The 27,213-nt window shown below is 44.0% G+C and overlaps 1 protein-coding gene across 6 annotated transcripts in view; it reads left to right on the forward strand.

Moving 5' to 3' along the window:
• Nucleotides 1–27,213, forward strand: part of PRICKLE2 (prickle planar cell polarity protein 2) — a 388,704-nt gene that overhangs the window by 47,094 nt on the left and 314,397 nt on the right. For 2 of the 6 annotated variants that reach the window (XM_025273093.3, XM_044933921.2), the window contains exons 1-2: nt 2,744–3,090; nt 3,755–3,840. The exons of 1 other annotated variant lie outside the window; for it this stretch is intronic. Coding sequence is in view for 1 of the 5 variants with exons in the window: in XM_006069734.4 (XP_006069796.2) it covers nt 2,942–2,983; nt 3,755–3,840 (128 nt within the window). In the remaining 4 variants the exon portion in view is untranslated. Of the gene's footprint in view, nt 1–2,743; nt 3,091–3,638; nt 3,660–3,754; nt 3,841–27,213 lie in introns of those variants that run through there. 3 more of the 6 variants (XM_006069734.4, XM_044933919.2, XM_044933922.2) reach the window with 3 other exon arrangements.

Raw genomic sequence — 27,213 nt, forward strand, 5'->3', positions numbered from 1 at the left:
CTTTATAATTAAAGTGCAAATGGGCCACAGCTACGTGTGAACACTGCCCTCCCGACCTGCTTCTGCCAGTCACAAGGCCACCTGCAGTGCAGGGCAGAGATGGCTGTGTGGCCACCCGCTGAGAAGGCCAGGTGAGCGTCCTGGGCTAGTACTGATTATAACTGGGCTTTGAATTGCTCACGCTCCCTGCCCCCACCCCTACCAAAGCTACTGCCTTCTATTTAGTCAGTTAACAAATGTGAGGCATTTACAGTGGGCCAGACCCCTGCTAGGCCTGGGCAATAAAGAGAGGAATGAGCCATGGAGTTTGCCCTCTGCAAGCATACCCTCCATGGATGATGGCGGGTGGTGGGTAAGTAGAAAATGCCATAGAGGGGAGTCGACTGTTGAGGCAATTGCTTTTTGAAGCATTTTTCCCAGGGCTAGGATTAGGGTGAGGTGACTCACACAAGGATGTGTGCATGTAGGGTAGGATCCAATCTTTAAAATGACATTCTGTTCATCATGGACTTTTTTGTATTAATTTTGACTCCTTAAATTATTGCCTAAAAATCTTGATGACTGAGTTTGTGGGTGCCCCTGTAAATTTTGCTCCTCAGGCAAAGACCTCACTGGCTTCACACACTAGTCTGGAACTCAAACCAAACCTTGCCCTTGAGCTAATACATACCTCACACAAAGAGGATATAGATATATATATATATATACAAGCTGTGTTATTCTATTGTTTTGGATTTGGGGTATAGGTAGACTGGCTTAGCCACTAATTTGCTACTTTACCCCAGGCAAGCTGCTTTTCTTCACTTAAGTTCAATGTCTCACCTGGAAAAATACTAAACTGGGAGAGTTATCTTTTTGACATGGACAAGAATGTCTTCTTTTAACAAATAGGTAAATGAAATCATTTTATCGTATGCTATGTGCCATATGAGGGAGTGTGTGTGAGAGATGTTACCATAGGGGGTCAGGAAGGTTCTCTTGAAGTGATCTCAGACGGCCTCAACCTGCAGCATCTTGAAGTGGGGCTTCAGTTCCCCATCCAGAGACTGAGGTGAGGTTGTGGCAGAGTTCCGAATCCTAGTCACTAAACCACAGTCAGTGACAAGGCCCTAGCTCTTCAGTTTTGCGTAAAATAATTCCCACAAAGATGAAAAGTAGTGAAATAAGTTAAAGTACAATACGTGTGGTTGGACACACGGCTGGGCTGAGACAGAGTCTCGCCTTTGTGACAGTCTGAATCACTTTTATGGGGCATTCTTCCAGGTTTCCTTTGGCCAGTCGCTTTGATTTGCCTGGTTCTGAGTCTGTATTTGGTTTATCTCAGGATCCTCCCCTGTGGGCATGCGTACCTCTTAGCCAAGCTGGATTCTAGTGAAGAGGCCTATGGGTAGCCGTTATCACTTACTATGAAGTGACGCCCCCCTTCCTTCTGACCTCTGAGGGGCCTTTCAGCGCATGTATAATCAGGGAGGCCTCCTTAACTTCAAGAGTGAGGAATATGTAGTCTTTTATCTCTTAACTGGGCATGGTCCAGCCTACTCCATCATCCTGCTTTTATGGAGTTTCTGTCCACAGGGGAGAAACTGTTGAGCCTGTGGCCCATCTATCTCCTGCCTCAAAGGGAGATGGTATTTGAGCTGAAATATCCATGCCAAGTGGACACTATGGCTTGCAATCTTCTGTTTTTTAACAGCTGATCTTTAAATGAGCCCTCAGTTGGCTCCTGTTATAACGTGTAAAACTGTTAAGGTGTCTTAATTCATTTCTCTCAACAATGCTGTGAGGTTAGTACTCTTGTTGTATCTTTTTTTTTTTAATATATTGATAAGGTTCAGTTCAGTTCAGTCGCTGTTGTGTCTGACTCTTTGCGACCCCATGGCCCAGCATGCCGGGCCTCCCTGTCTATCACCAACTCCCAGAATTTACCCAGACTCGTCCACTGAGTCGGTGATGCCATCCATCTCATCCTCTGTCATCCCCTTCTTCTCCTGCCTTCAATCTTTCCCAGCATCAGGGTCTTTTCAAATGAGTCAGGTCTTTGCATCAGGTGGCCAAAGTATTGGAGTTGCAGCTTCAGCATCAGTCCTTCCAATGAACATTCAGGACTGACTTCCTTTAGGATAGTAAGGAGACAAGCAAAAAGAACTCAGGAAGAAGGTTAGCTAGCAAGCGAATGAGCACATGGGCCCTGGGGTTTCAAGCTTGCCCTGTCTGTGATTACTTAATGAGGGTAGAAATAGATAGGGCCATTTTCATCCTTCTCCTCCTCTACCAACACTTAGTAAATACGAAGTAGATTATATGTGAGTTTTACAAACTTTTAAAATAGTCCATTTTGGGGGTAATGGGACTGTTCTGTACCTTGATTATGCTGGTGGTTGGAAGTCTGTGTGAATTAATCAAAACTGCCAGAACTCTGCACTAAGATGGGTGATTTTTACTGTGGGGAAATTATGTTTTAATTTTAAAAACTACCCCCTCTTCCCCCCCCCCCCCCTCCTCCCCATAGCCCGGCTACAGGAGAGGGATCTGGAGGTGTCCCCTGCCCCTAACTTCCACGGCGAGGGTGAGGGAAGAGCCTTGAGGGGAGGCGGGCCCAGGTGAGGGAAGGGAGTTGGCCCTGGTGGGCCGGCGGGAAGCCGGGAACGGGAGAAAATAGGCACAGCTGGGCGCGCGCCGGGAGGGATGGGAAGGGCCCGTGGACCGCGGGGCGAACCCGGGGAGGGCGGGGGGATGCCGGGAGAGAGGGAGGGACCTGCGGGCGGGAGGGCGAGAAGCACGGGCGAGGGAGGAGGGCCAGGCGTGCGCTGCGGAGCCAGCCGGGGGCAGCGAGGCGGAGACAGGCCACCGGCCGCCGAGGGTGCCCGCCCAGGCGACCCGCCCTCGCGGCCGCGGTGCGGACGGACGAACGGACGGCGCTGCGTGCAGGAGGCGCCCGGCCATGTTCAGCCGGAGCTCCCGGAAAAGACTCTCCAGCCGCTCGGTGAGTGTCCCCCGCCCGAGCGGGGCCAGTCTCCGGGTGCCCCGTCCCGCCGCGAGCGCCCCTGTGCAGGCTCCCTCCGCCCCGCGGCTGCGCACCTGTGGCCCCAGGTAAGCCGGCCCCGCGAACGGGGGTGCGGCCCGGGCGCGCGGGAGCGCTCGTAGGGGCTGAAAGCTTTAAGTCCGGATCCCCAATCCCGGGAAAAGCCGGGCTGGAAACCGTGACCCTGAATGTCGCAGTCCGGGGGCGCCCAGGGAAGCCCTCTCCTTTGCCCCTTCCCTTCAGACAGGTCAGAATCCCCGTACCCAAGCCCCAGCATCCAGCGTCTTGGAGCTCTAGCCGTGAACCTGACTTTGGGGCGGTTTTAGGGGGGTGTCCCGTTCTGCTCCCTTCCGGGGAGCATCAGCCTGGTTCAAGGAGAGCACGCAATGGTCGCCTCTCGGGGACTCCGGGGAGCAGAAAGGTCTTGCTTTTGTTTCTTAGAAACCCGTGACCAAGGTGTCTAGGGGAGACAAAGCCCCAGCCAGGGCCATTTCTTAGTGGCTTGGTGCCCACGCCAGAGGCAGCCCGAACTGGGTCCGCACAGCCGTCCCCAGGCGGGAGAGCACCCCTCGGGCCCTGCAGCCCTTGCCCTAAATCCCCAACGCCAAGAGGAGCTTTGAAAATCAGAGGAGATGGGGTGAGCAAGGCAGGCCGTCCTGCCTGGGACACAAGTGGGGCTCTGGAGGAAGCCCGGTGGTGGAAACATGCTTGTGTTGTCTTTTTGTTTTGAAGTTGACCGGACTGGGGCGGATCGAGAGAGGCCAGCCATGTAATGCCTGTGGTGAGCAGTGCCCGGGGTTTGCCTTGCATAAATGGAGGTAGGACCCCTTATGTGGGATTCCTGGAGACAGCACCACTGCAGGGGAAGCTGCACAGATAAATCCACATATGTGTATATATGCACACATGTGCATTTTTTGCCTTTTAAATGCACTTGAAGTCACATGGAAAGAATGCAAAGGCTGTTCCTTTAAGAGAGGGACTACATCTGCTACAAATATTGAAGGTGGAAGTGGCGGCCAGACACTGTGGATGCAGGAGGGCCCAGCTCTGGCTGCAATTCCCTAATGTGAGAGTTTGGGGTCTCTTGTACCACCCTCTGTGAGTCTAAGTCACTCTGTACCAAATGACTCGATTTAGGCAGGACAGTTTTTCCAAGTGCCACAGTACTGCATATGTAGGATTCCTGGGACTAGCTGGTGTTTTCCAATTGTGTTTTTAATTCAGCCTCTGTAACTCTGGGTCCTAACCGCAAACCCACCACTGCCCGCCTGTGCTGTGTCAACCCTCTTCGGTGGCCAGATGTTTCTTATTAATGTGCCGTGAATGTTGACTTCCAGGCAGCCCCAGCCTGGATTGGAATGATTATGTTTGGGGGACAAGGAATCTGGGTGCCCTCCCAGTACATCTGGCTGCTGAGGCTCTGGCGGGGAAAAGTTAGGGTGCAGGCTGACAGGCTCTGTTTGGTAATACAAAGAGAAGGGAGAGGTTCTTCTTGGCAACTTCATGAAAAGGCAAAATTGGGGAGAGGACAAAATTCTTCAGTGTTGTAACCCGTTCTCTCTTTGCTTAATGCATCTTCCTCCCTCACCCCCACTCCCCCCATGCCCCTTTGAAGAAGGCTGTTTCTGGATACTAGGGAGAAAGCCTGCTTTGATTTTTTTTTTTCTCCCCCAACTCTGTTTGTGCTTCTCTTCTTTTTCCCAATTGGTCATGTGTGCTGGGCACCCAGTTCTAAAGAAGCTCCCAGCCGGCTCCTTCAGAAATTAAATGCTTTTGTTCTTGCCTCTGATGGGCTGGCAGCCTCTTTGCCTTTGTTTCAGGGCACTGAGCGCAGCCCTTATGGCTCCCGAGCATTTAATAACTTCTGTGTCGGATGCAAGGCCCGGTGACCTTATAAATATGTAGTGGGCAGACATAGGCTTCCATCAGTCCCGCTGATGTTGTAGCCCCAGTAGGTGGCCCCGGACTGGCTCCTGGTGTGTCCCAAATGTGAAAGAGGCGATATGTGGGCATACATGTGGAAGCCCGATTTTGTCAGGCAAATCCAGTGTGACGGCACTACTGACCACTTCCTGTTTGATCCACCCTTTGCTCCTCTCGGGGTGGGAAGGCAGAGTGATGAACGGGGTGATTTCCGGCTCCTCCCCTGCTCTGGAGCCTTTAGGACAACTTCTGATCAGAGGCCTGTAGGGCAGTGGTACAGTGTAGCCAGAGTCCCCTGCTTCCAATCTGACTTCCAGCCAGTCATTCTCCCTAGGTCTCAGTTTTCCTATCCAGTTAAATGGGCATCATAATGATACTTTCCTCACAGCTTTATTGTAGGGATTAAGCCAGATATTGAAAACACATTGTTTGCCCCATACCAGGCGTACGATATATATTAGCTACTTCTGTCAGTTATTTTGAGCTTCCTCTCATCTAGTGCTCACTAGAGGTTGTAGGATGTGCTGGTCACTGCAGATTGTCAGGACCTCTGCATCTTGCAGAACTTTCAGCAATGTTAACCCAGCTGGTTCGGTGAGGGGAAAACAAGTGTTTTATTTTCAGCCCATTATGGAGCCTTTCTTTTGGAAAGAGAGCCTTTCATGAGGCTGGGATGGGTTTTCATGCCCAGTTTCCCCATTAGCAGCCGAAAGCCTCCATGAATGGGGTTTTTATGGCATTTCCATTCATGGCTGGAAAGGAAACAGCTTCTTGCCTTTTGCCCCTTCCTTTTCCCTCACGGGCATGCTCTTGGGTGACTTTTTGGAGAAGGAAGAGAACCATTTCTGAGTTACGGCACAAGATTCTTCTTTGGCAGTTAGGAATCCCTGGCATGCTCCTTTTCCAGTGCTCTGACTTGGGAGACCTCTGAGCTCCTGGGAGAGACAGTCAGGTCTGGATAGGAGGAAAGGCCTGACACAAAGTGCAAAGACTGCCTTTGGTCTGTTTCATGGAGAGTGAATTTTCCTTGTTCCAAAGCACCACGACACTCTAAATGCTGCCATTCCTGGACCTCATCTATTCTTGTGGCTTCCACGTGGTCCCCTCCCCGGCATTGTCCACACAGCAGGCATCTCCATCAAGCAGAACAGACTTGTGTTCCTGCCTTCAACACCGAAGTTCTAGGGAGGAAGTGGGTTGTAAACAAACTTTGCTTCCCTTTCTGGCGCGCTGGGGCTTTGAAGTCCAGAGGGAGCTGGGCTGTGGCCTTGCTCTGGTTTTGCCTAGCTGTGTGACCTTGGGCAGAAGACTCAGGCTCCCTGAGTTTCATCTTCCTCAGCTCGCACGCTGGGATCTCACCTCTGAACAAATATTTGAGGGCCTGCTTTGTGCCAGGCTCTCGACAGGTGCTGGGGATAGAGTGAACAGGACAGACAGGGTTCCTGCTCTTGTTCAGCAAATAATTACATTTTAGATAAGGTGGTCTGGAGAGGACTCGCTGAGGAGGTGACATTTGCACAGACACTGAGATGAAGCAAAGGAGGAGGGTCCTGTTGATTCAACCTGGGTCAGGAACTGCCAGTGCCCGCATCTCATGGGAGCTTTGTTAGAAATGCTGAGTCTCGGGCCCTGCCCTGGACGTAGTGAATCTGGCTTCAGGCCTTAACAGGGTCCCCAGCTGATTCATGTGCATGGTAAAGATTGCGGAAAGCTGAATTACAGCACCTGGCACTGCTTACTCCAGCTCACTCTCTGCCCTCTGGGGCTCCTGCATGTGATAAATTTGCCTCAGGTTCTGTGAAAGTCTGTTATATTTTATGGAGATTTTCCTGAGGGATCATACTCCTTCATCAATTATAGCATCACCCACACCATTTGGTGGCAAATGAGGAGATTTTTAGGAATTCTTAAAAAAGAAAAACTAAATAACAAAACCACAGAATTTCTTGGCCTTGGAGAAGAGAATGTTTGTAACTGTCAGCCAAAGCGCCCTCTTCCACCCAACGTAGGGCAGTTGGGGAGCAAAGGTGGACACTATGCCCTGCAGGTGATCTGCGCCCCCCCCCAAAAAAAATAAAAAGCAGCCCCTCACGGCAGCCCAGGGCAAATCCCTCAGGGACAGGGCTGCTGAAGGAGCTCTCATTAAGGGGAAGATTAAGGCATCTTTGTGGACTGTGGCCAGGAGAAAATCATTAATAACTAGGCACTTAGTATACTCTGCCATGAGACAGCTCTCTGAGTGGGGCTTAATTGGACTTGCTTGTTTGTACCTGGTTTGAGTAGGGAGGGGGAATAGCCATTTTGACGCTGAAGGTTTGCCCTTTGAATGCCTAGGCACTGAGGAATAGCGATTGTAATAGTGATACCAAAGCAACTGTTAGCAGTGACCGGGCTGTACGCTTACTCTGTCCAAAAGTGTGTCTCCCTGTTTGTATGTACATTTCTGTCATGTCCTCACCAAAGCCTGTGAGGTGGATGTGATGCTTTTCCTAACGAGGAGACCGAGGCTCAGAGTGGTTCCATCATTGGCCCAAGGTCTCCTGGCTACCGAGAATGAAGCTCGGATTTGGCTCTTAACACCCAGCCTGCTTTCTCTGTGACTGTCTGCCCCGGTGACTTCTCTATTCTAAGGAAGAGGTCACAGACTAGAGGCCCTCGACTCATACCCAGCCTGCAGGTGGGTTCTGTTTGGTCTGCACATTGCATTAAACGGGGAACTTTTTCTGACATTAACAGCCAGGTTTCCAGCTTCTCTTAAAGAATCCCAAGCTGTGGTAGCATGGGGCCGACTTTCCTGTGTGGCAGTAACTGGCAACACACAAGCGGTCTTCGTTTGATGGGTGTAATCTTGGCTCATGGTGGTCACCAATATTCCAGTTGCTTTCGGGAACCTATTTTCCCATCTTTCCAATCTTTCACTTGTAACAGTCCTTGGAGCTGGGTGCAATTATTTATACCCCTTCTAATATATAAGGAAAGTGAGTCTCAGGTTTCACAGCTTGCGTAAGGTTCTTCAGTCCCCAGTCAGTGCTATTCCAACCATCTCTGACTTCAAAATTCTGTGTTCTGGGCTAGGACTTCTCAGACTTAGCTGGCATGTGAATCCCAGGGGATCCTGTCCAAATGCAGATTCTGATTCAGCAGGCTCCAGGGCAGGGAACTAAGATGCATTTTTCAACAAGCTCCTGGGTGATGCTGATGCTGCTGGTCCAGGACCATACTCTGCATAGGAGTTGGCAACTAGGTCCTGCTGGGCACATCAGACCCTTTGCCTATTTTGTATGACTCAGAAGTCATGCATGGTTTTAACATCTTTTAATGGTTAGAAAAAAAAAGAATGCTATTTCGTGACGTATGCAGATTCTTTGAAAATCAGATTTCAGTGCCCATTAATTGTTATCTGGACAAAGTCACTCCCATGCATTAATGTATTATCTGTGGCTGTTTTTGAGCTACAATGATAGAGTTGAGTACTTGGGAGAGTGTACAGTTTATAAAGCCAGAAACATTTACTATCTGTCCATTTACAGAAAATGTTCTCCTATACCACTCATAGAGGAATATGCAAGTAGCTTCTCTTAATTTTAGAAGAAAGATTTCTGAGAACCTTTGGATTCAGGGCTGGAGGAAACATCCCCTTCAACCTGGATGAGAATGGTGCTAAAAAATCAAAGGCAACCAAAAACTAGGAAACAGACTACAGCCATTTCTAAAGGGCATGTGGAGATGAGGCTTGCAAGACCAGATCAATGAACCTCCAGTGGATTGTAAGCTCCTTGTAATCCCTTTAACGTTTCAGCTTTGCTGATAAATGTAGATTTGACTCTTGCAATAAAAGGCGGGCTTTCAGAACAAGCCTCCTGGAGTTGCACTTTGATGAGCGGCTGACACGGAAAGCCCAGAGCACTAGTAGCCTTGTGAAGTCGTTTTAATTATGCAGAGCGGTTAGTCTGGGGACAAGGGCTGCCTTTCCAGGCAGGATGCTTGGACTCTGAGTGACCGCGCCCCCGAAGCAGCACTCACTGGGTCAGCCAAGACTGTGCCTCGAACAGCGTCTTTCCTTTGTTGCCCTGGTAATTGTGTCGATTGATGATTGGGGCAGTAATTTGGGGAGATGCCGGCCTGCTTTCCTTTAGTGGGTTGTAATTTGGCTAAGAAATGGGTTTCCACTGGATTGTTTTTTTTTTGGCTTGGGGAGGAAAAACAGTCAATTGATGTGCCAAGAGAAGTGGGGAAAAGGAGGTGGGGTGCGTGTGCATCTGTCTGTGTATATGCACATGTGCATGACATGCTCGCAGTCCTCTAGGTAGGGAAAGATACTTACCAGCTAAGAAAGCTGGTTGTCTTACCTTACTTATGTCTTGGGCATTTGATAATATGCCTGATAGAACCTGAAACACCTAAATAGGTTTTTCTCTTGAGGAAATGTGTAAGTTCATCCCATTGTGGCTGTTTTAGCTCTGATTTTGAAATAAGACATGGCTATTATAGAAAGATTTAAAACATCACACATTCATACATGTACACACACACATATAAAGAATATGTAGCAGAGAGAAGAAAACCTTTAATCCTACCTTCGAAGGCAGGAATCCGAAAATCACAGCCAGTAGAACAAAATCATTCTGCTGTCTTGTTATAGCCTTGTAGCTAAGAATAGTCCTCACATTTTTAAATGGTTGCCAGAAAAAAAAAATCAGAATTACATTTTGTGGCACATAAAATTTACTTGAAATTTCAGTTTCAAGTCCATAAATAAAGTTTGAATGGAAAACAGCCATGCCTGTTCATTTAGTTTTATCTATGGTTCCTTTTGGGTTTCTCTGGTGACTCAGTAGTAAAGAATCTGCATGCTAAGCAGGAGGCTAAGTCACTTCAGTCGTGTCCGACTCTGTGCGACCCCATAGACGGCAGCCCACCAGGCTCCTCTGTCCCTGGGATTCTCCAGGCAAGAACACTGGAGTGGGTTGCCATTTCCTTCTCCAATGCATGAAAGTGAAAAGTGAAAGTGAAGTCACTCAGTTGTGTCCAACCCTCAGCGACCCCATGGACTGCAGCCTACCAGGCTCCTCCATCCATGGGATTTTCCAGGCAAGAGTACTGGAGTGGGGTGCCATTGCCTTCTCCTGCTAAGCAGGAGACACAGGTTCAATTCCCGGGTTGGGAAGATCCTCTAGAGGAGGAAATGGCTACCCACTCCAGTATTCTTACCTGGGAAATCCCGTGAACAGAGAATCCTGGTGGGCTACCGTCCATGGGGTTGGAAAGAATCGGACACGAGTCAGCGACTAAACAACAGCATGGCTGCTTTGACAATAGCTGAATTGCATAGTTGAGACAGCCCTCATGGTGCACAGAACTGAAAGTATTAGGTTAGCCAGAAAGGTCTTTCAGGATTTTCCATAAAATGTTATGGAAAAACCTTAATGAACTTTTTGGCCAATCCAGTATTTCCTAGCTGGCTCTATACAGAGTATAAACTATTTACTCACCCTACATCTGGAGATATACGTTGTTTATGGTTTGGTGTTTTATTTCAAATTATCATTATCTGTTTATTAAGATTATTTAATAAATTTAATGTATTAGTTATTAAGATCTTGTAGAAAATATACATTCTACATATGGTTTTTTATAGCTTTTTTTCATACTTGGAAATACTTCATGGACATCTTTATATGTCAATATATAAATGACATAAAGATCTAATATATTTATTAGCTTTTAGAATCCGGTGTATGGGTTATCATTGAATTAAATGTCTTTGATTCATGGCTGCTTCAGCTGTTTTCCCTTGTTCTTTATCATATAGCTCATGACAGTAGTTCTTCTTGTGCTATGACACGCTGACGTGGAGCTCTTGTCAAATGGTCTTCTAAAAAGATGGTGCCAGCTTTCACCCCCATTTTTTAAAAAATTGGACTATATTTGTGTGTTTTCTTCGAGGTGAAACTTTGACGCATCTCAGCTTATGGAGCAACCTGGCAAGTAACCCTTGCTTAATCCCGCCGAGTAACAGTTTATACCTGATGAAAAGTGAGAGAACACGTGGCTTCGATCACCATCTCGTTTTCAAGATACACCCTTGTCTTTAACCCTCGAAGTGATACTCACAGCCTATTGAAAGAGCGCCATTCTTATGCTTCTGTTGTTGAAGGTTGGTGGATAAAGGAAATCGAATGAGTTGTTTTGCAGTCTCTCGATTCAGAAAGCTGGAAGATTATCCATTAACCCTGTAATTAATGAATATCCCAGAGGGAATTACCTGTGAACTGAGGGAACATTTCCTAAAGGGAATTTTGACATCAAAAGGATCAAAAGATCAGCCTGTGTTGCATATGGGAGAACCATGGGCGTTGATTTCTGGGAGGAAATATGTATTTTCAGGTAGTGTCATAAAAATTTCTGTGAAGCTCATGAGAGCTTCTAGGTGCCCATTCCAGCTGAGCGGTTAAAGGGACAGGCTTTGAAGATACTTTATAGGAACTGTAGTCTTGGTTCTGCCTCTTATAAGCTGAGTATTCTTAGGAAAGTGACTTAACCTTTCTGAGCCTGTCTTGGTTTTCTCAGTGTGGGAATACTATTACTTATTACTCTAAGGTATCTTCTGAGGTTATTGTGAGTGTTAAATGGGATAACGTGTGTGTTGTGCTTCACTGGGCATGATGTGTAGGCTTCATATATGTTTCTGGTTGGAAGAAGGCTTAATGGAAACACAATTGGATAAGGAGCAAGAAGACCTGGGTTCATGGCTCTGACATTGTAGATTATATGACAGAACAAGGCACTTCCCCACCGTGAGCCACAGTCATTCATTTGCTAAAAATGGAGGTGATGATCGTTGTCAGAGAGCCTTAACTCAGAAGAGGGAGAGTGGAGTCCCCCTCTGATGTGAGGATTCAGCATCTAAAGGAATTAGACTTCCTGATGGAATAGCAGAATCCTATGGCTCATTACACACTCACCTGGGGATATTTACACTTTAGGTTAAATAAAATTAGAAGAATTGGACCCTATACCCTCACAATCTCTTTGAAGTTGTGATGTTTGTAAGAGCATATGATGTTTGTAAAAACAGGTTGCAATCTGTAACAGGAAGACAACATTTAAACTCTGCCCTTGGGGTCAGTATTTATTTACAAAGGGTCTTTTTTTGTGCCAGGCACTCTTGAAAATACATGTTCAAAGTAAAAACCACACATAATCAAGACAATACTTTCTTCATTTTCTCCTAGCCTGCTTGATAAGTATGATTTTTTTTCCTTGGTGCCCAGTGTGCCATGCTAAACACTTCCATTTACACAATCACCAGTCCCTTAAGCAGAAGCTCCCTTTTCTAAGCTATGAGAAACAAGGATATTTACATAATACCTGAACCCAGATCATACCCTGAAAACTCCTGAGATGAAATCTTCACTGTACCTATGTCTTGTTGATACTACACAGCATTTAGAATTTAGATTAGTTGCCAACTATTGATATTTTGGATGAAAATTCAGACTTAAGGTTTCCTCTGGAATAACGAAAAAATAGTGAAAACAATGACAAATTGTGGCAACTCGTATTCCTTGCTTCCTTCTAGATAGAATACACTTGTTGAAATTTTTCTGCAGTCCCCAACAGTCTCTGTTGCTTACCTGGCCTGAATCACCCATTGCATCCCTGGCTGGCCATGTAGTCATCTGATGTTGTGACCACTGATTTGAAGAAGTGAGTAAGGAATGTGTACTACTGGAAGGATGCTATGAATGGAAGATTGGGATAAAGGTGCCACTTGGTGGCAACATCTGTGCTAAGCATGACATCTAAGCAGCTAAACCCTCCCTGTCCCAGAGATGTTCTTGGGCTGGAGCTGACGTGATTGAGGACCTGCTGTGTGCTTGGCTTCTTTTGTGCATCACCTTTTGTCATCCTCAGAACAGTTTTCTAATGCATGTCCTTTATCTTCTCCTTTTTAAATCTGGAAAAACAAAAACAAAAACTGAAGCCCAGGGGAAGCTAGGTAAAATGTCCTAGGTCATGTAAATAATAAGTAGTAGAGTCAAGTTTGAAACCAGGTCTTGAGGGCTTGAGATCACAAATTCTTTAACAAAGAGAGAGTGTTAAGCTCTTTCATTTTGACTCCCATGGTCTAAATATAAAACAGTACCTTGGCAAAAACAGAATCTTATATTCTTACTGACCTGGGGATGACATCGGACTATTGTCAGATATCAGAAGAACCCTAGGCTAGTTGGCTTATTCGAGGCTGGGGTCTTGAAGGTGGAACTCCTATAAAATTAGAGGGTGTGGTGTTGAGCTTATTGGGGTGTCTGAAAGGTGAGAAATTGCATTAAATATAATGTGATGTCCAGTAAAAGGCTCCTTGCAATTTTCTAATCAGATCAGCATACATTAAAGGGGGCTCCATTTGGCTTGTTGATAGCTTTGGTGTCAAACTGGGGCCTCTGGGGAGTTTGTGAAAGCTGGCGGTGGGGGACATTCTTCAGACATGCCATTTGCATGTTTTCTAGAGGAAGCATCCACCAGAGGGCTCAGTCAAGGGAAGGGAGTTGGCAGTACTTCCCTTCAGCCAATCTGAGGTCAAAGCAAGTTGAAAATAAGCAAGATGATCATCCAGTCTTCAGATCTGTGTTTTTGAACTTCTGCTCCTCATTACTTTACTAAGTCTGACACCATGCTGCAAGACAGACCCAAGCACATCTGACTGTCAGAAGGCATTTAATGAGAGCGTTATTTGATTTTAGGTTGGTAAACTACCTGATGATGCAGAAACTGCCTTCACAATTCTTTAAAGCTGACTCATTATGTATACATATAACATCCAGAGCAGGTCCTTCACGTTTGCATGCTGAGGAATTAGGCCTCTGGGGGACTTATTAGAAGAATGCAGGTGTGTTCCTTCTTCAACGACACTATGCAATTACTCTAATAATATAATTTCTCAAAGTCTTTTGTTTCGCAGTTAGGCACCCAGGAGCGCTCCTCTCATTTGCATCCTTGACGCCTTGGTCTTTGGAGCTTCTGTAGCGACTTGCTGAGTTGTTCAGAAATTATAGCGACAGGCTTCGGTCATCTTTATGAAGACCCAAATTTGCAAACAATAGGTAACTGGGAGACTCTCCATCATCCTGAGTCTCGAATATTTGAAGCCGTAGGGAAGGACACAATCATATGTTTTCCTTGGTTCTGGGACACAAAACCATTAATAGTTGTGTCTAACTGCTAAGGCAATGGCACCCCACTCCAGTACTCTTGCCTGGCAAATCCCATGGATGGAGGAGCCTGGTAGGCTGCAGTCCATGGGGTCGCGAAGAGTCGGACACGACTGAAGCGACTTAGCAGCAGCAGCTAGGGATAACTTTTTTAAAATTTTTGGATAACTTTTTTAAAATTACAGAATCATGGTGATAGCATTTTGTGGCAGGTTTATTTTTAACTTTTTCTTTTATGTTGGAGTAGAGCCGATTAACAATGCTGTGATAGTTTCAGGTGGACGGCAGAGGGACTCAGTCGTCCATATACATGTATCCATTCTCCTCCAAATTCCCCTCCCATCCAGCCTACCACATAACAGTGAGCAGAGTTTCAGGCAGGTATACTTACTTAAAATAGTAAATAGTATTTAAAACAATTCATTTTGATCCAATTGTTACATAAGTGTGCAGTGCAGACAGCTTGGAAAATTGAACAAAATCAAATGATTTATTTTTAAAAATAGCATTATCTTCATCACACGAGGTTGAGTACAGATCTCTTAGCTTTAGGCTGTGATTTCCTTCTAGTCTGGTTTGTTTATGGTAGAGTGTTATTAGTTGTATTCATTTTCTAAAGCTGCCAAAACAATTGCCTACGGACTGGGTGGCTTCAAACAACACAATCTACGGTCCCACAGTTGTGAAGGCTGAAAGTCCAAAGTCAAGGTGTTGGCACAGTTGGTCCCCGTGCAGGCTCTGAGGGGGATCCACCCATGCTGTCTTAGCTTCCGGGGACCTTCTTGGCAGTGCTTGGCCTTCGAGGCTTTCAGAAGTATCGCTCCCTTCTCTTCCTCTGTGTTTCTGGCCTTTTCCCTTTTTAAGGACTTGTCATTGAATTTAGGCATGATGATCTCATCAACTTAATTACATCTGCAAAGACCTTTTTCAAAATAAGATCACATTTGGAGATTTGAGTGGATCTTTGAAGGGACCACTATTCAACCCATTGTAATAATTCTGGAAATAAAGCATATATATATATTTACAGTATATATATATATATATAATATGCATTTAATATATATAGTTAAATATATAGTTATACATTAGATATATAGTTAATATATTTTAAAACATATGTAATTTCATATTCTTAAGCAGTATGTCCAATTTGGGCTTTCTAAATGTGTTCTTTGTGAAATGACAGTGGGGCGGGAGGGCTGGTCCTTGACTGCGGGGCACCTTTGTGGGGACTATGCCTTACTTGTCTTTCCTGGGCCAGTTAAATATCTGCAGCAGGAGGGGACTGTACAAGCTGCTCTTCGTGGATGGCTCTCTGAGACGGAATCTGCTGCCCATATTGATGAATTCAGCTGTCTGAATCAGCTGACCCCCGGGTCATCCTATGAAGTCCATCCATCTTCTTTGAGCTTTTTTTGGGCCTTGCCAGGGAGATGTATAGGAAATGAACTGGTAGTCTGTGGACAGTTATTTGTGGGAAGCGCTTTTCGCCCTAGGACCTTTTAATTAATGTCTAGGCTATATAATTGATTCACTTGCAAAGGGGAAAAAAAGTGAGCTTCCTTAGAAAAGGAAATTTTTCATCCTCCTAGAAATCAGCCGCACAAAACCCTGCCTGAGATGACTTCCTCTACCCCTCCCTCAGTCAGTACCCCCCACCCACCCCCACTCCCCATCATTTCTCTGTAAATAACATCAAGAAAATTATAATACTAATTGTACTCCCTCATTCCCTGATTTCTGTCAAATCCAGCATGAATGGATCTAGGCTTTCCAGAATAAATTATGTGAAATAAATTGAAAGCAGATTATGATTTTTTATCATCATGTTAGCTATCATGAATGGAACGTTAACAATGGACTAGGGCATAGTATATTCTAAGCACGTTTCTTGTCTTCTTATTTAATTCTTGAAACCTGTTCTGACAGAAACAGCACTATCCACATTGTTTTCACAAGGAAACTGAGAGGCTGCAAGAGTGAGTTACTTTTCCCGAGGTTACACAGCTAGTGAGTACTCAAACCAAGGTTAGATCTTACAACCCTGACTGTAGTTTGGACTCTTAAGCCCCACAGTATGTGCCTGGCTCTGGAAGTATCTTATAATAAGACTCTAAACTGTGGTTTTCACACTTCAATATTCATCAGAATCGACTGGAGGGTTGCTCTCCTTTCTCCTCAGAGTTTCTCATTCATTAGATATCAGCAGATGATTAGAATATCTAATCACCTAATAATTTAAGTTTGCTGCTGCTACTGCTGCTAAGTCGCTTCAGTCGTGTCCAACTCTGTGCGACCCCACAGACGGCAGCCCACCAGGCTCCTCCGTCCCTGGGATTCTCCAGGCAAGAACATTGGAGTGGGTTGCCATTTCCTTCTCCAATGCATGAAAGGGAAAAGGGAAAGTGACACGACTCTTAGCGACCCCGTGGACTGCAGCCTACTAGACTCCTCTGTCCATGGGATTTTCCAGGCAAGAGAAACTAGGTGTTGCTGCTACTGGTCCAAATAGTTTGAGAACCACAGGTCAACACTGTAGCCCTTCTCCAGGACTTAGAGTCACATCCATTTATCAGACCAGATAAACATGATTTAAATGACTGTCCAGTTTACTAGTCCATACGTTTTCTTATCACAAAGAAACAATGTAGGTTACTATTACCTGGTTGGTATTGATGTGGAGCGCTTGGAATTTAGTTTGGAAAGAAGGCCCCACCCCCACAAAAGCTTGCATATAATCTTAGTTTCTTCCTCTTTCCTGTCATGTAGAGGCCATGAAATTTAATAAAGTTAATAAAGTGGTTTTTGAGCTCTTTTGTCAGCTGGAAAGTAGAACCAGCCAAGGTCTGGTATCCATGAAGATGACTAAAGATAAATGAAATGTTCTAGCCCAACCAGACAACCTAGACAGCATATTAAAAAACAGAGACATTACTTTGCCAACAAAGGTCCGTCTAGTAAAGGCTATGGTTTTTCCAGTGGTCATATATGGATGTGAGAGTTGGACTGTGAAGAAAGCTGAGCGCTGAAGAATTGATGCTTTTGAACTGTGGTGTTGGAGAAGACTCTTGAGAGTCCCTTGGACTGCAAGGAGATCCAACCAGTCCATTCTGAAGGAGATCAGCCCTGGGATTTCTTTGGAAGGAATGATGCTAAAGCTGAAACTCCAGTACTTTGGCTACCTCATGCGAAGAGTTGACTCATTGGAAAAGACTCTGATGCTGGGAGGGATTGGGGGCAGGAGGAGAAGGGGATGACAGAGGATGAGATGTCTGGATGGCATCACCGACTCTATGGACACGAGTTTGAGTGAACTCCAGGAGTTGGTGATGGACAGGGAGGCCTGGCGTGCTGCGATTCATGGGGTTGCAAAGAGTCGGATACGACTGAGCGACTGAACTGAACTGAGCCCAGCCAGATAATAAAATACATTGTAAAGCGACATAAAGCAAAATGGTACGTTACTAGAGCAGAAATGGATTTTTTACGAGAAACTCAGATATCTCCCCAAATCAACCCAGGTATTTTAAGATGATGATCTGTGATAAAGGTGATACATATTTAAAAGCAGTGGGGAAAAGATTCAATAAATGGTGCTAGGACGAGCAGCTTTTCATTTGGAATGAAAAGATTAATCCAAAACTTTTCAGTGTAAAGAACATTTAAATTTGATTATGGAAAAATGCTTTTACAAATTGGGAAAGTGAAAAGCATATCTAAATTCAAATATTCCTTCTTCCTTTTTCTCTTACTCTCTCCTCTCTTGCAGTGCTGACCCCCTGCTGGTCCCCAAACACAGGCATAGTTTCACCTCAGGGCGTCTGCCCTTGCCTGGACATCCCCCAGGACCAGCCCCCTACATACCCATCAGTTTTTTCCCTTGCTTCCCTCCAGATCTCTCTTCCCTTCACGCTTGTGTTCCGTGATCATCTTCAAATTGTGTTCAGATCCCTTCCTTTTCCCTTCGTCTTAACTTTTTCTTTTTTCAAAGCACTTATTAGCACCTGACATTATACTTTTAATAGATTATCTGGCTTTTGTTCTCACCCTAGAATTAAGTTACCTTAGCTCCACGGGAATTTAAACTTCATGAGGATATTTTGTTCCATGTTTCCTTTGTTCAATTCTCTAATACCCAGAAAAATATCTAGTGCACAGCAAAAAACCTACCAGAATTTATTGACTGAATGAATGAATGGATGGATGATAGGAATCCCAGATGTTGTAAAGGAAGATGAGTTATTTTGACATGAAATAATTTAAAAATTGTCAAAACAAATTGAAAAAAATAATTTGGAACAAATAGGATAGAGACAGAGGCCTAGTTTTTTAAGATATGAAAACAGCTCTAATAAAAATATGAAATGATTCATTAGAAAATTGGGCAACTGATCTCATTAGGCAGGTGTTTGAGAAGGTATAATTTGTTTTCGTAGTAATGTTCTTATGTTTCCATTTATTTGTGCGTCTAGTGTAAGTAGCTCTTAGAAAATGTTTGTGATGTCTATATTCAATTAACTATAGCATCTCTTTTCCTAAGAAGTATTAAAACAGTATGCATACTCATGTTTTGGGCTAAGCTTTGTTGGCTTCTCTCAAGAAGATTAAAAGGCCTTTTAAGATTCCTTAGGATTTGGAGTTGTCTATGGGTATGAACAAGACCCGTAGCTGTGCTAGTGTGATCCAAGAGATGACAAGAAAGACCAAGTAAAAGACTACCAAATCCACAACATCAAAAATCACCTCTGTGTCTAGAGATGTGGGCGTTTCACTGCTAATGGGTACCTTTCTCTTTTCCTCTCATGACGACTTAGGAGTGTTGCCTGTGGCCTTTAGAGGCCTGGGGACTGAGATGTAAATTCTTTTGTGGTCTGTGAGATTGTACCATCACAATGCGGGTAGTCCTGCCTCCAATGCCAATGCCATTCTTCCCCAGTGAGAAGCAGTGAAAAGTTTTGGAGGCAGCGGGTGCCTTTGGGAAGTGCTTAGTACATATCCGATGTTTGGAACTTCTCTGGACCTCAGTTTCCCTCATCTATATATTGAGGGAGATTATAGAATAGGAAGCCCTTCTCTCTCCCCCCATCGTTAATACATGCTGATAGTATTGTGAGGGTTTTCCTGCTCAGATAATCAACTGAAGAGATATGGACAAGAAGAAATTAGGAGAGAGAACAGAAATTTTTCACTCGATCCGCTTGCCTGATAAGCGTCCCCTTTTCAGGATGCTCACACTCTTCTGCTCGCTTTAGTTGTGGTGTTGTAGAATCGTATATCTGCCAAGTGTGACTTTGTTCCTTACACTACTTATTGCCAGTTGCACCTGCTACTGTACTTAAGTTACCTGCATAAACCCATGACATATGAATGTGAGAAGAAAGAAGAGTTGTTTATATGAAAATTAAGCTGAGTGCTTGGAAATGACCTGAAACAATTTAAAAATATTGGGAGAGAGGTGGAAATTGTAAAACGACTTAGATTTTTTTGACAGCATCTTTAAGTTCTGACACTACTTAAAAAAAAAAAAAAACCCTCAAAAAACAAGCAACAAATAACACCACCCAAAAAAAAAAAAAAAAAAAAAAAAAAGACAAACCAACCGGATAAGAGAAAACCTGCAATGGGAATTGAAGAAGATCCATTATAGGTGTGTTTTATGGTACTGGATCTGTAAGCCCATAAGCTAAATTCCCTTGCCCACTAGAAAGGAATGTATGGTTATGTATTTCAAGAAAATAAAAGATATGTATGTATGATTCTTTTGTGATTCCTCAATGTTATTGACACTGCTACTTTCCTCATGTACATTGTCTACTCCTTAGAAACATTACCTTCGAAGTACTGTCCAGCAAATATTGTATTAAGACAATATTTCCTAGCCCTCCTTGCTTCTAGGGATTGCCATTGACTAAGCTCTAGCCAAAAGCATATAAATAAAAAGAGTAAGTACAGCTTCTGGAAAGTACTTTGGAAAGGAAAGCATGTACCGTTTTTGCTGACTTCTTGTCCACTGGAATGTGGATGTGACAGCTGGAGCTCAAGCAACTACATTGGACCATGAGGTAGAAGCCCTCTGTTGTAAAAGGCAGAATATGGCATGCAATGCCTGGGTCCCTGATGACCGCAGAGACAATAGCGCAGCCTTGGACTGTGTAACTCCAGACTGTATTTCCATGAGAGATAATTTTCATCTTGTTTAAGCCATTATTATTTTGAATTTTCAGTCACCTACAGCCACATATCAAGCCAACAGGACTATAACAATGGGATGTATGTTGTGTTTTCAGTGGTTGATAATCCAAGCTGTTCTTTTAATTTTAGTTCTTGCTAAGGGCAGGTGTGCTGTTCCAGAATACACTGTTCTGAGGCAGGGATGCCTTCATCTGAAATCTTGGCATTTCGTAAGTTCTTAGAGTGCATGACTCGTGGTGGTAATAGGTATTAAAGAGAGTAATTTTTTCCTGTTGGTCAACTGCTCTCTGAATATGCACTGTTATCTATTGAGGAATAACCTGGGACAACTCAGGAATGTCATCATGTAGCACTGATTTCACCCTCTGAGAAAGTGCATATCCTGTTTTGGAATGTGTTTAGTACTGCTTATTTTAGGATTAAAGGGTAATAGAGTGAAGGAATACATTTAATCCATTTGATGGTCCCTATCGTTTTACCAGCAGACCGAGCAGAGGAGTTGGGTTCACATTACATCCGTGGAGAGGCATGCCACAGCGCTACTGTGTGGGAGTGTGGGCAAGGGTGAAACCCTATCGCCTTTGTGTGAGCACAGAATGACATGTGCCTTTTTAACCTCGTAATTAAATAATCACCGTCCAAAAACGTTTCTCTCTGGAAAGTATGCCCTGTTGGTTGTATCCCAGAATAGTTTTGTGTGAAAGTCTTTAAGCAGGAATTACCTTTATGATGGTTATTTCTGACCAGCTTTCTCAAATTATCTGAGCACAGTGTTAAATTGGTAATAAAAAGTGTCTGAGAAAAAATTAGATGACATTTTGGGGTCAAGTTTTCAAAAGGAAGAGGACCACACTGGGAAATGGATTTATGAAAAGCTTAAAGGGAATTTATTCATTCAAGAAAGTTTATCATGTATGTGCTATGGCTTTATGCATATATGCTGAGTCACTCAGTTGTGTTTGACTCTTTGCGACCTCATGGACTACAGCCCTCCAGGCTCCTCAGTCTGTGGGATTCTCCAGGCAGGAATACTGGAGGGGGTTGCCATGACCTCCTCCAGGGGATCTTCCCAACCCAGGGATCGAACCCATGTCTCCTGGACTGTAGGTGAATTCTTTATCCGCTTGCCATAAAATACAGTAAAACTGATGTCATAAATGTGTATATTTTCAATTCGTTGGATGTCCCTCTTTGATACATATGCATACATACAGGTATGCACATGCAGTATACATAGATCAGTATGAATGTATGTATATGTGTGTATATATATGTACATATGTTTTGTTTTTTAACACAAATGGTGGCATAGATACTTACTTTTTATCACTTGACAGTAGATCTTGGAGGATTTTTAACATTAGTATATTATTATATATAAATATTGTTATAGAAAAAAAACAACAGACCAGGCAATAGCCCATTATATAGCTATGTCATAATTTTTTTTTTAACCAGTTGTTGCTGATGATCATTTAAGATGTTTAAAATTTCTGGATAATGCAGTGGTGCTTTAGCAGACATTATTTGTAGCTTGTCACTGCCTTTTCATGTGACAGTATTTGCAGGGTAAATTCCTAAACACAGAATCATCAAATCAAAATGTATGTGCAAATTAATTAGTTGAGTATTACTAAATAGAAAAAATAATGGTTTCCAGAGAGGTTTAGATCTATCAGTGTATATGAGGGTGAAAGATTAAGTTTACATGACTGGACATTTAACTTCAAAAAACTTTTTGGAATGCCATTTAAAGCATTTATTTTGTATTGTGGTAAGATAGTCATGGGCTACCCAGGTGGTGCTGGTGGTAAAGAATCTCCCTGCCAGTGTAGGAGACATAAGGGATGCAGGTTTGATCCCTGGGTCAAGAAGATGCCCTGGAGGAGGACATGGCAACCCACTCCAGCATTCTTGCCTGGAGAGTCCCCATGGACAGAGGAGCCTGGGGGGCTACAGTCCATAAGGTTGCAAAGAGTCGGCCATGACTGAAGTACCTTAGCACGCATGTACAAGATAGTCATAGCTGGGATGCCATCTTGATTTATTATGTTGATACACCACCCTCAAGTTTTTGCAAAACCATTAAATTGGATTTAACCTACTTGCCCTGGGGTAGGAGTTTTTAGGTAACTTAACGCTGATGGAGACTCTTTGGGAATAAGATAGATCATCATTATTATAGACAGAGACCAATATACTGTCCGCACACAGTGCTGATGGTGCCCGCGGCACTGAATTCTGGGGCATCAGAGTGTGAGTTTGGTTCTATCACATGACTGGGTAGAAAGAGGCAGAAGGCCAGTGTTAATGATTTTGGTACTGGTCCATTCTGCCCCTAATTTTTTTTTTTTTAAATCTCATCTGAGTCTTGATTTACAAATCTGTAAAAATCAAGGAGTTTTGTAAATTGGGGAAGAAACCCTCTCTCTCTCACTGTTCCCTTCAGACTCTAGAAATGTTGCTTAAACCTTAAACCCAGTTTGAAAGGTATGGTTTAACTGTGTGCCTCGCAGCATTTCTTTCTCTCCATCTCCTCTGTATCGTGCTCTGCTGGAAACCACTATTATTTCTTGCTTCAACAGGTACCCTGGTCTACCTAACCGATTTCCCCACTTCTGCCTTTTCACCCCTCTAATCCATTTTCCACCCAGCCCTCAGATACAAAGAGGTAGTTCTTATGAAATATTGAGCAGATAAAAATATTAATAAAATATGTATAAGGCAAAAACAACAGTGTTGTGATGGACACCCACGAACCTGCCACCTGGTTTTAGGAAAAAGAACCTTATTATCTCTTGTGATTCTGTCCTTTTTTCCTCTCTCAGAGGTAACTAGTGTCTTGAATTATGAATTTATCACATCCTTAGCTTGTTTCATAGTTTTGCCATAATGTATGTCTTACTAGGCATCTTTGCTTCTGTAGTGTTCTTTTGGGACACAATATTCAAGAGGTTTCTGAAGCATGTGTCCAGGATTGGCCTTGCCAGGTCATCTGGCACGTACCTGGACTTTGCTAAACAAGGATACACTGCTTTCCAAAGTTAGTACTCCGTCAGCAGTTAAGGTTCTGCTTGTTCTCATCCTTGGCCACGCTTGGTTTTGTCTGATCCCTCCTTAGTCCTTTGTACATGGTGGCTTCCTCTGCCTAGAATGTCCTTTCCCCATCTATTCCAGAACTTGCTGCTGCTTGCATCTTTCCACTCTCAGTTTAAATGTCACCTTCTCAGAACATTTCTCTGCACATAAGCCCCTCTTGCCCCCAGACTATAAGGGCAGGAACCTGTGTCTGCTTGGTTCATCATTGTGTTTTTAAAAAGCACATTGATTTTCTGGAAGGTGCTCAATAAATAGTTGAAATGAGAGTAAGCAATGATATGAATCAAGTCCTTTCTGGTCTGAAGTCTTCTGTGTGAAATGTAAAGATTTGAGAAAGTTCAAGAGAACCCACTCTGTTTGGCTCTGGCTTCAAGGCAGCTTTGTGATGAAGATGGTTTCAGAAGACCTCCTCTGAAGGGGTGTGGATGCTCAGCTACTCTGGTGGAACATTTCCACCAGCAGACATGAAAAATGTCTGTGTGCAATAAATGAATAAATGGAGCGTAAATAAATGAGCAACCAGAGCATACATAAATAGGGCATGCATAAACAGGAGTTACAGACATGCTTGTCTCCCAAGTAAGAAAGTAAGTGAAGGTGCTCTTGAGGTGCAGAATTAAATGATACTCTAGCAGCCCTGAGTGGGACTGAAAAGTAAGTGACCCCAGATGGGAGACCTGGGGAGGTTTTAGTCCAGAGCTCAGGTTCCCGGTGTGGACATTCGAATTTGCCTGTGGATGTTTGTGGGGTTTTGCCTGTGCTCATGGGAGTTGGCTTCTTTCAGTCCTTAGGGGTGGCACATTTTCCTTGAGCTCAGCCTGGTGAAAGCTGGGCGGTGCAGCCTCAGTACTGGGCAGGCTGGGTGGGGGTGGCAGGTCACTCTTGAAGATGAACACAGAAACATCCCTAAATAATGTTTTAGTATCCATAAATAACGAAATCCATTACATGGAGTCATTTACAGCCTGCAAAGCACTTTCTCATACATAATCTGATCGCCTAGAAATGGGAGGGAATTGACTCGTGTTCAAGATTCCTGTGAAATCCCAGCAACAGGGATGCCATGCAGGAAGGTGATCATAAGCTCAGGCTGAAATCTTTGTTACTCATTGACCAGCTCTGTCAATTTGGATATGTCACTTAGGCTCTCTGAACCTCGGTTTCCTCATCTGTAAATTGGGGACATCAATACTTCTCTAAGTTACCAGTGAGGGAAGTGATATGATAAAGATAAAAACACTTGGCACAGTATCTGGCACATGGGAAGTGCTTGAATTTCTTTTTCCTCTAAAGAGTTATCTTTAATTTATATATGATGGAGCAAGAGATACCCAAAGGAGATTGACATGCTGGAGTATGTAGTTGAAACTGGGCCCAGAATGCAGATCTAGGCACTTTCTGGCCAGTATTTTTGGGACACACTTCTCTCTCAGAACAGCTCAGATATCTTAAGCCTCTCTTAATTAAGCTCTTTCCATGAAAGAGCTACTCTTATTTTTTTTTTTAAGGTTTTGCAAGTCTGTTTTGCTTCAATACATTCTTAGTCATTTATGATTTAAAATGGGAGGATTAAGACTGAACAATTGGCAGCAGCCTGTAGATACAAATGCCTTTGAGGACTGCTAAAAAGGAAGCAGGAAGTAGAAGAGGGTAAGTAAAACTGTCAGAGCATCAGCCTCCAGACTGCAAGTCCCTGGAAGAAAGAGCTCCAAGGGGCTCTTTGTGCCCCTTGCTTGTGTGCTGACATGTGAGGACCTCTCTAAGTCTGTGGCCAAGAGGAAATGCCTCTTTGAGAGAAGTCAGCTTAGTGTGAAAAGGATGGGCAGGCTGACTTGGGATAATTAGTGGCCCAGTAAGGCAGAAAAAGCCCCTCCAAGCCTCCTTGTTGCCCACTGGCTGATGGACCTCCCCACCGTTGCTGCAACTCTGACCTTTTTCCTGACATCTTTCCAGAACAGTGTTTCTTAATGTGGCCTCCCATAGATAGAGCACTCCTGAACAAGGATGGAAAAAAACTGACATCTTTTGTTTCTGCTAACCCCTACTTGAACTTTAGCATTTCCCTGAATTATGAGTGAAGGTAACAGACCACAGTGATTGCATTAACAATACCTGTGCCTTTAGCACCAATAAAAATCCCAGATGTTTTCATATCATGTTAACGGTCATGGAAGTCATCTTGAAAGATCATTAATGCTCATCGTTGTTTAGAAATCATGGCACTTAGTAGATTTACTTCCGTATCTTTGTATATCATATTTCAATTGATATTACCATATAAACCAAGCTATATAAATTATAGCTTATATATAACATATAATATTTATAATTGTATGCTAAAAACTATTATATGCTGTGTATTATTATATAATCTATATGTGTAGTGTGTACTTACATGTAAAGACAAATAGCTACATCAGATTTTAAAATATTTTAATAACTATTTTAACATAACTGGCTTCCTTTATAATCTGATATATTGTGTTTTGCTTCGCTTGTGGCTCAGCTGGTGAAGAATCCGCCTGCAGTGTGGGAGACCTGGGTTCTATCCCTGGGTTGGGAAGATCCTCTAGAGAAGGGAAAGGCCACCCACTCCAGTATTCTGACCTGGAGAATTCATATTTTGTTTTACTCATTGTATTATGAGAAGGGGTTCATAGCCTTCCTCAAATGCCCGTAGGGAGGGTGAGGCACAGAACAGATGAAGACTGATGCTTGTTCTGAAGGGAGGATAGAGGAGAGGGAGGAAGAGGAGGATCTGCCCTGGATATTTTAGTTGTCTGTCTTTAGAAGTCTGTGAATTTAGTAGAGTTGGTGGTTTGGAGATGGCTTTGGCTTTTCTTAACCACACTGTTGAGTATTTATTTTTCGAACTTTTCTTTTCACCAAGAGAAGCATTTTGCTGTTAAGAGACTTGTCCCCCTACCCTCAGCGTTTTGTGAAGTGTCATCTTCTCTGATTCCCTGAGGACAGGGTGGAAAGGAGAGTCCCCAGAGGTGAATTGGAGCTTCCTGTGTTTCTGAGGTCCCTCCTCTTCACCTGCATTCACTTCACACACATACACAAGCATGCTTTTCAGCTTCCCTCCCTCTTCCCTTCACTGCATGACGAATGCTTTCTCCCCAGCCCTCCTCCCGATGTGAGTTTGAAGAGAGGAGGAAAGCAAAACCAGGCCATTGCCAGGCGCCAGCGAGAACATATCAGGAAACTGCCATGTGTCTTCATCTGTTTGCTTGGAAAGGGCCCGGGCATATAAGCTCCTTTTTCTCCCAGGCAGCATGGCTTAGAACAGAGCTTCCCAAAGCCACCTGTTCATGTGTCCCCTCTGTGACTTTTGCCACATCTAGGGACCTGCCCTGCTGCTGAGAGGCAATTCTGGGTCGTAAGTCTGCTTTCAGGACCTTGCCTGGGTTCCTGCCCCAGTTCTGCCACTTGGCAGCTGTGTGTCTCTTTAAATCTCGGTGTCAGTGTCCGTATCTATAAAGTGAGAATTGACATAGTTTGTACCTTACAAGGTTGTTGGAAAAATTTAAAAAGTTAATACTAAAGTTTGTGAGAACCAGTCTTCAAATCCAGATCTGTCTGGTCTGAAAAACTAGGACAAGTTCCTTACTCTTACTGATCGTTACTGCTTCACCTGGACAGTGATACTTTTCTCAAAAAATAGTTATAGGATTTAACCAAGAGGGACTCTGTGAGTTTATGGAGTTTTGTGAGGATTAAATGAGATCATAACGTTAATAAGCTTAGAAAAGT

This window comes from Bubalus bubalis, chromosome 21 (genome assembly GCF_019923935.1).
Source record: "Bubalus bubalis isolate 160015118507 breed Murrah chromosome 21, NDDB_SH_1, whole genome shotgun sequence".
NCBI classification, from domain to species: Eukaryota; Metazoa; Chordata; class Mammalia; order Artiodactyla; family Bovidae; genus Bubalus; species Bubalus bubalis.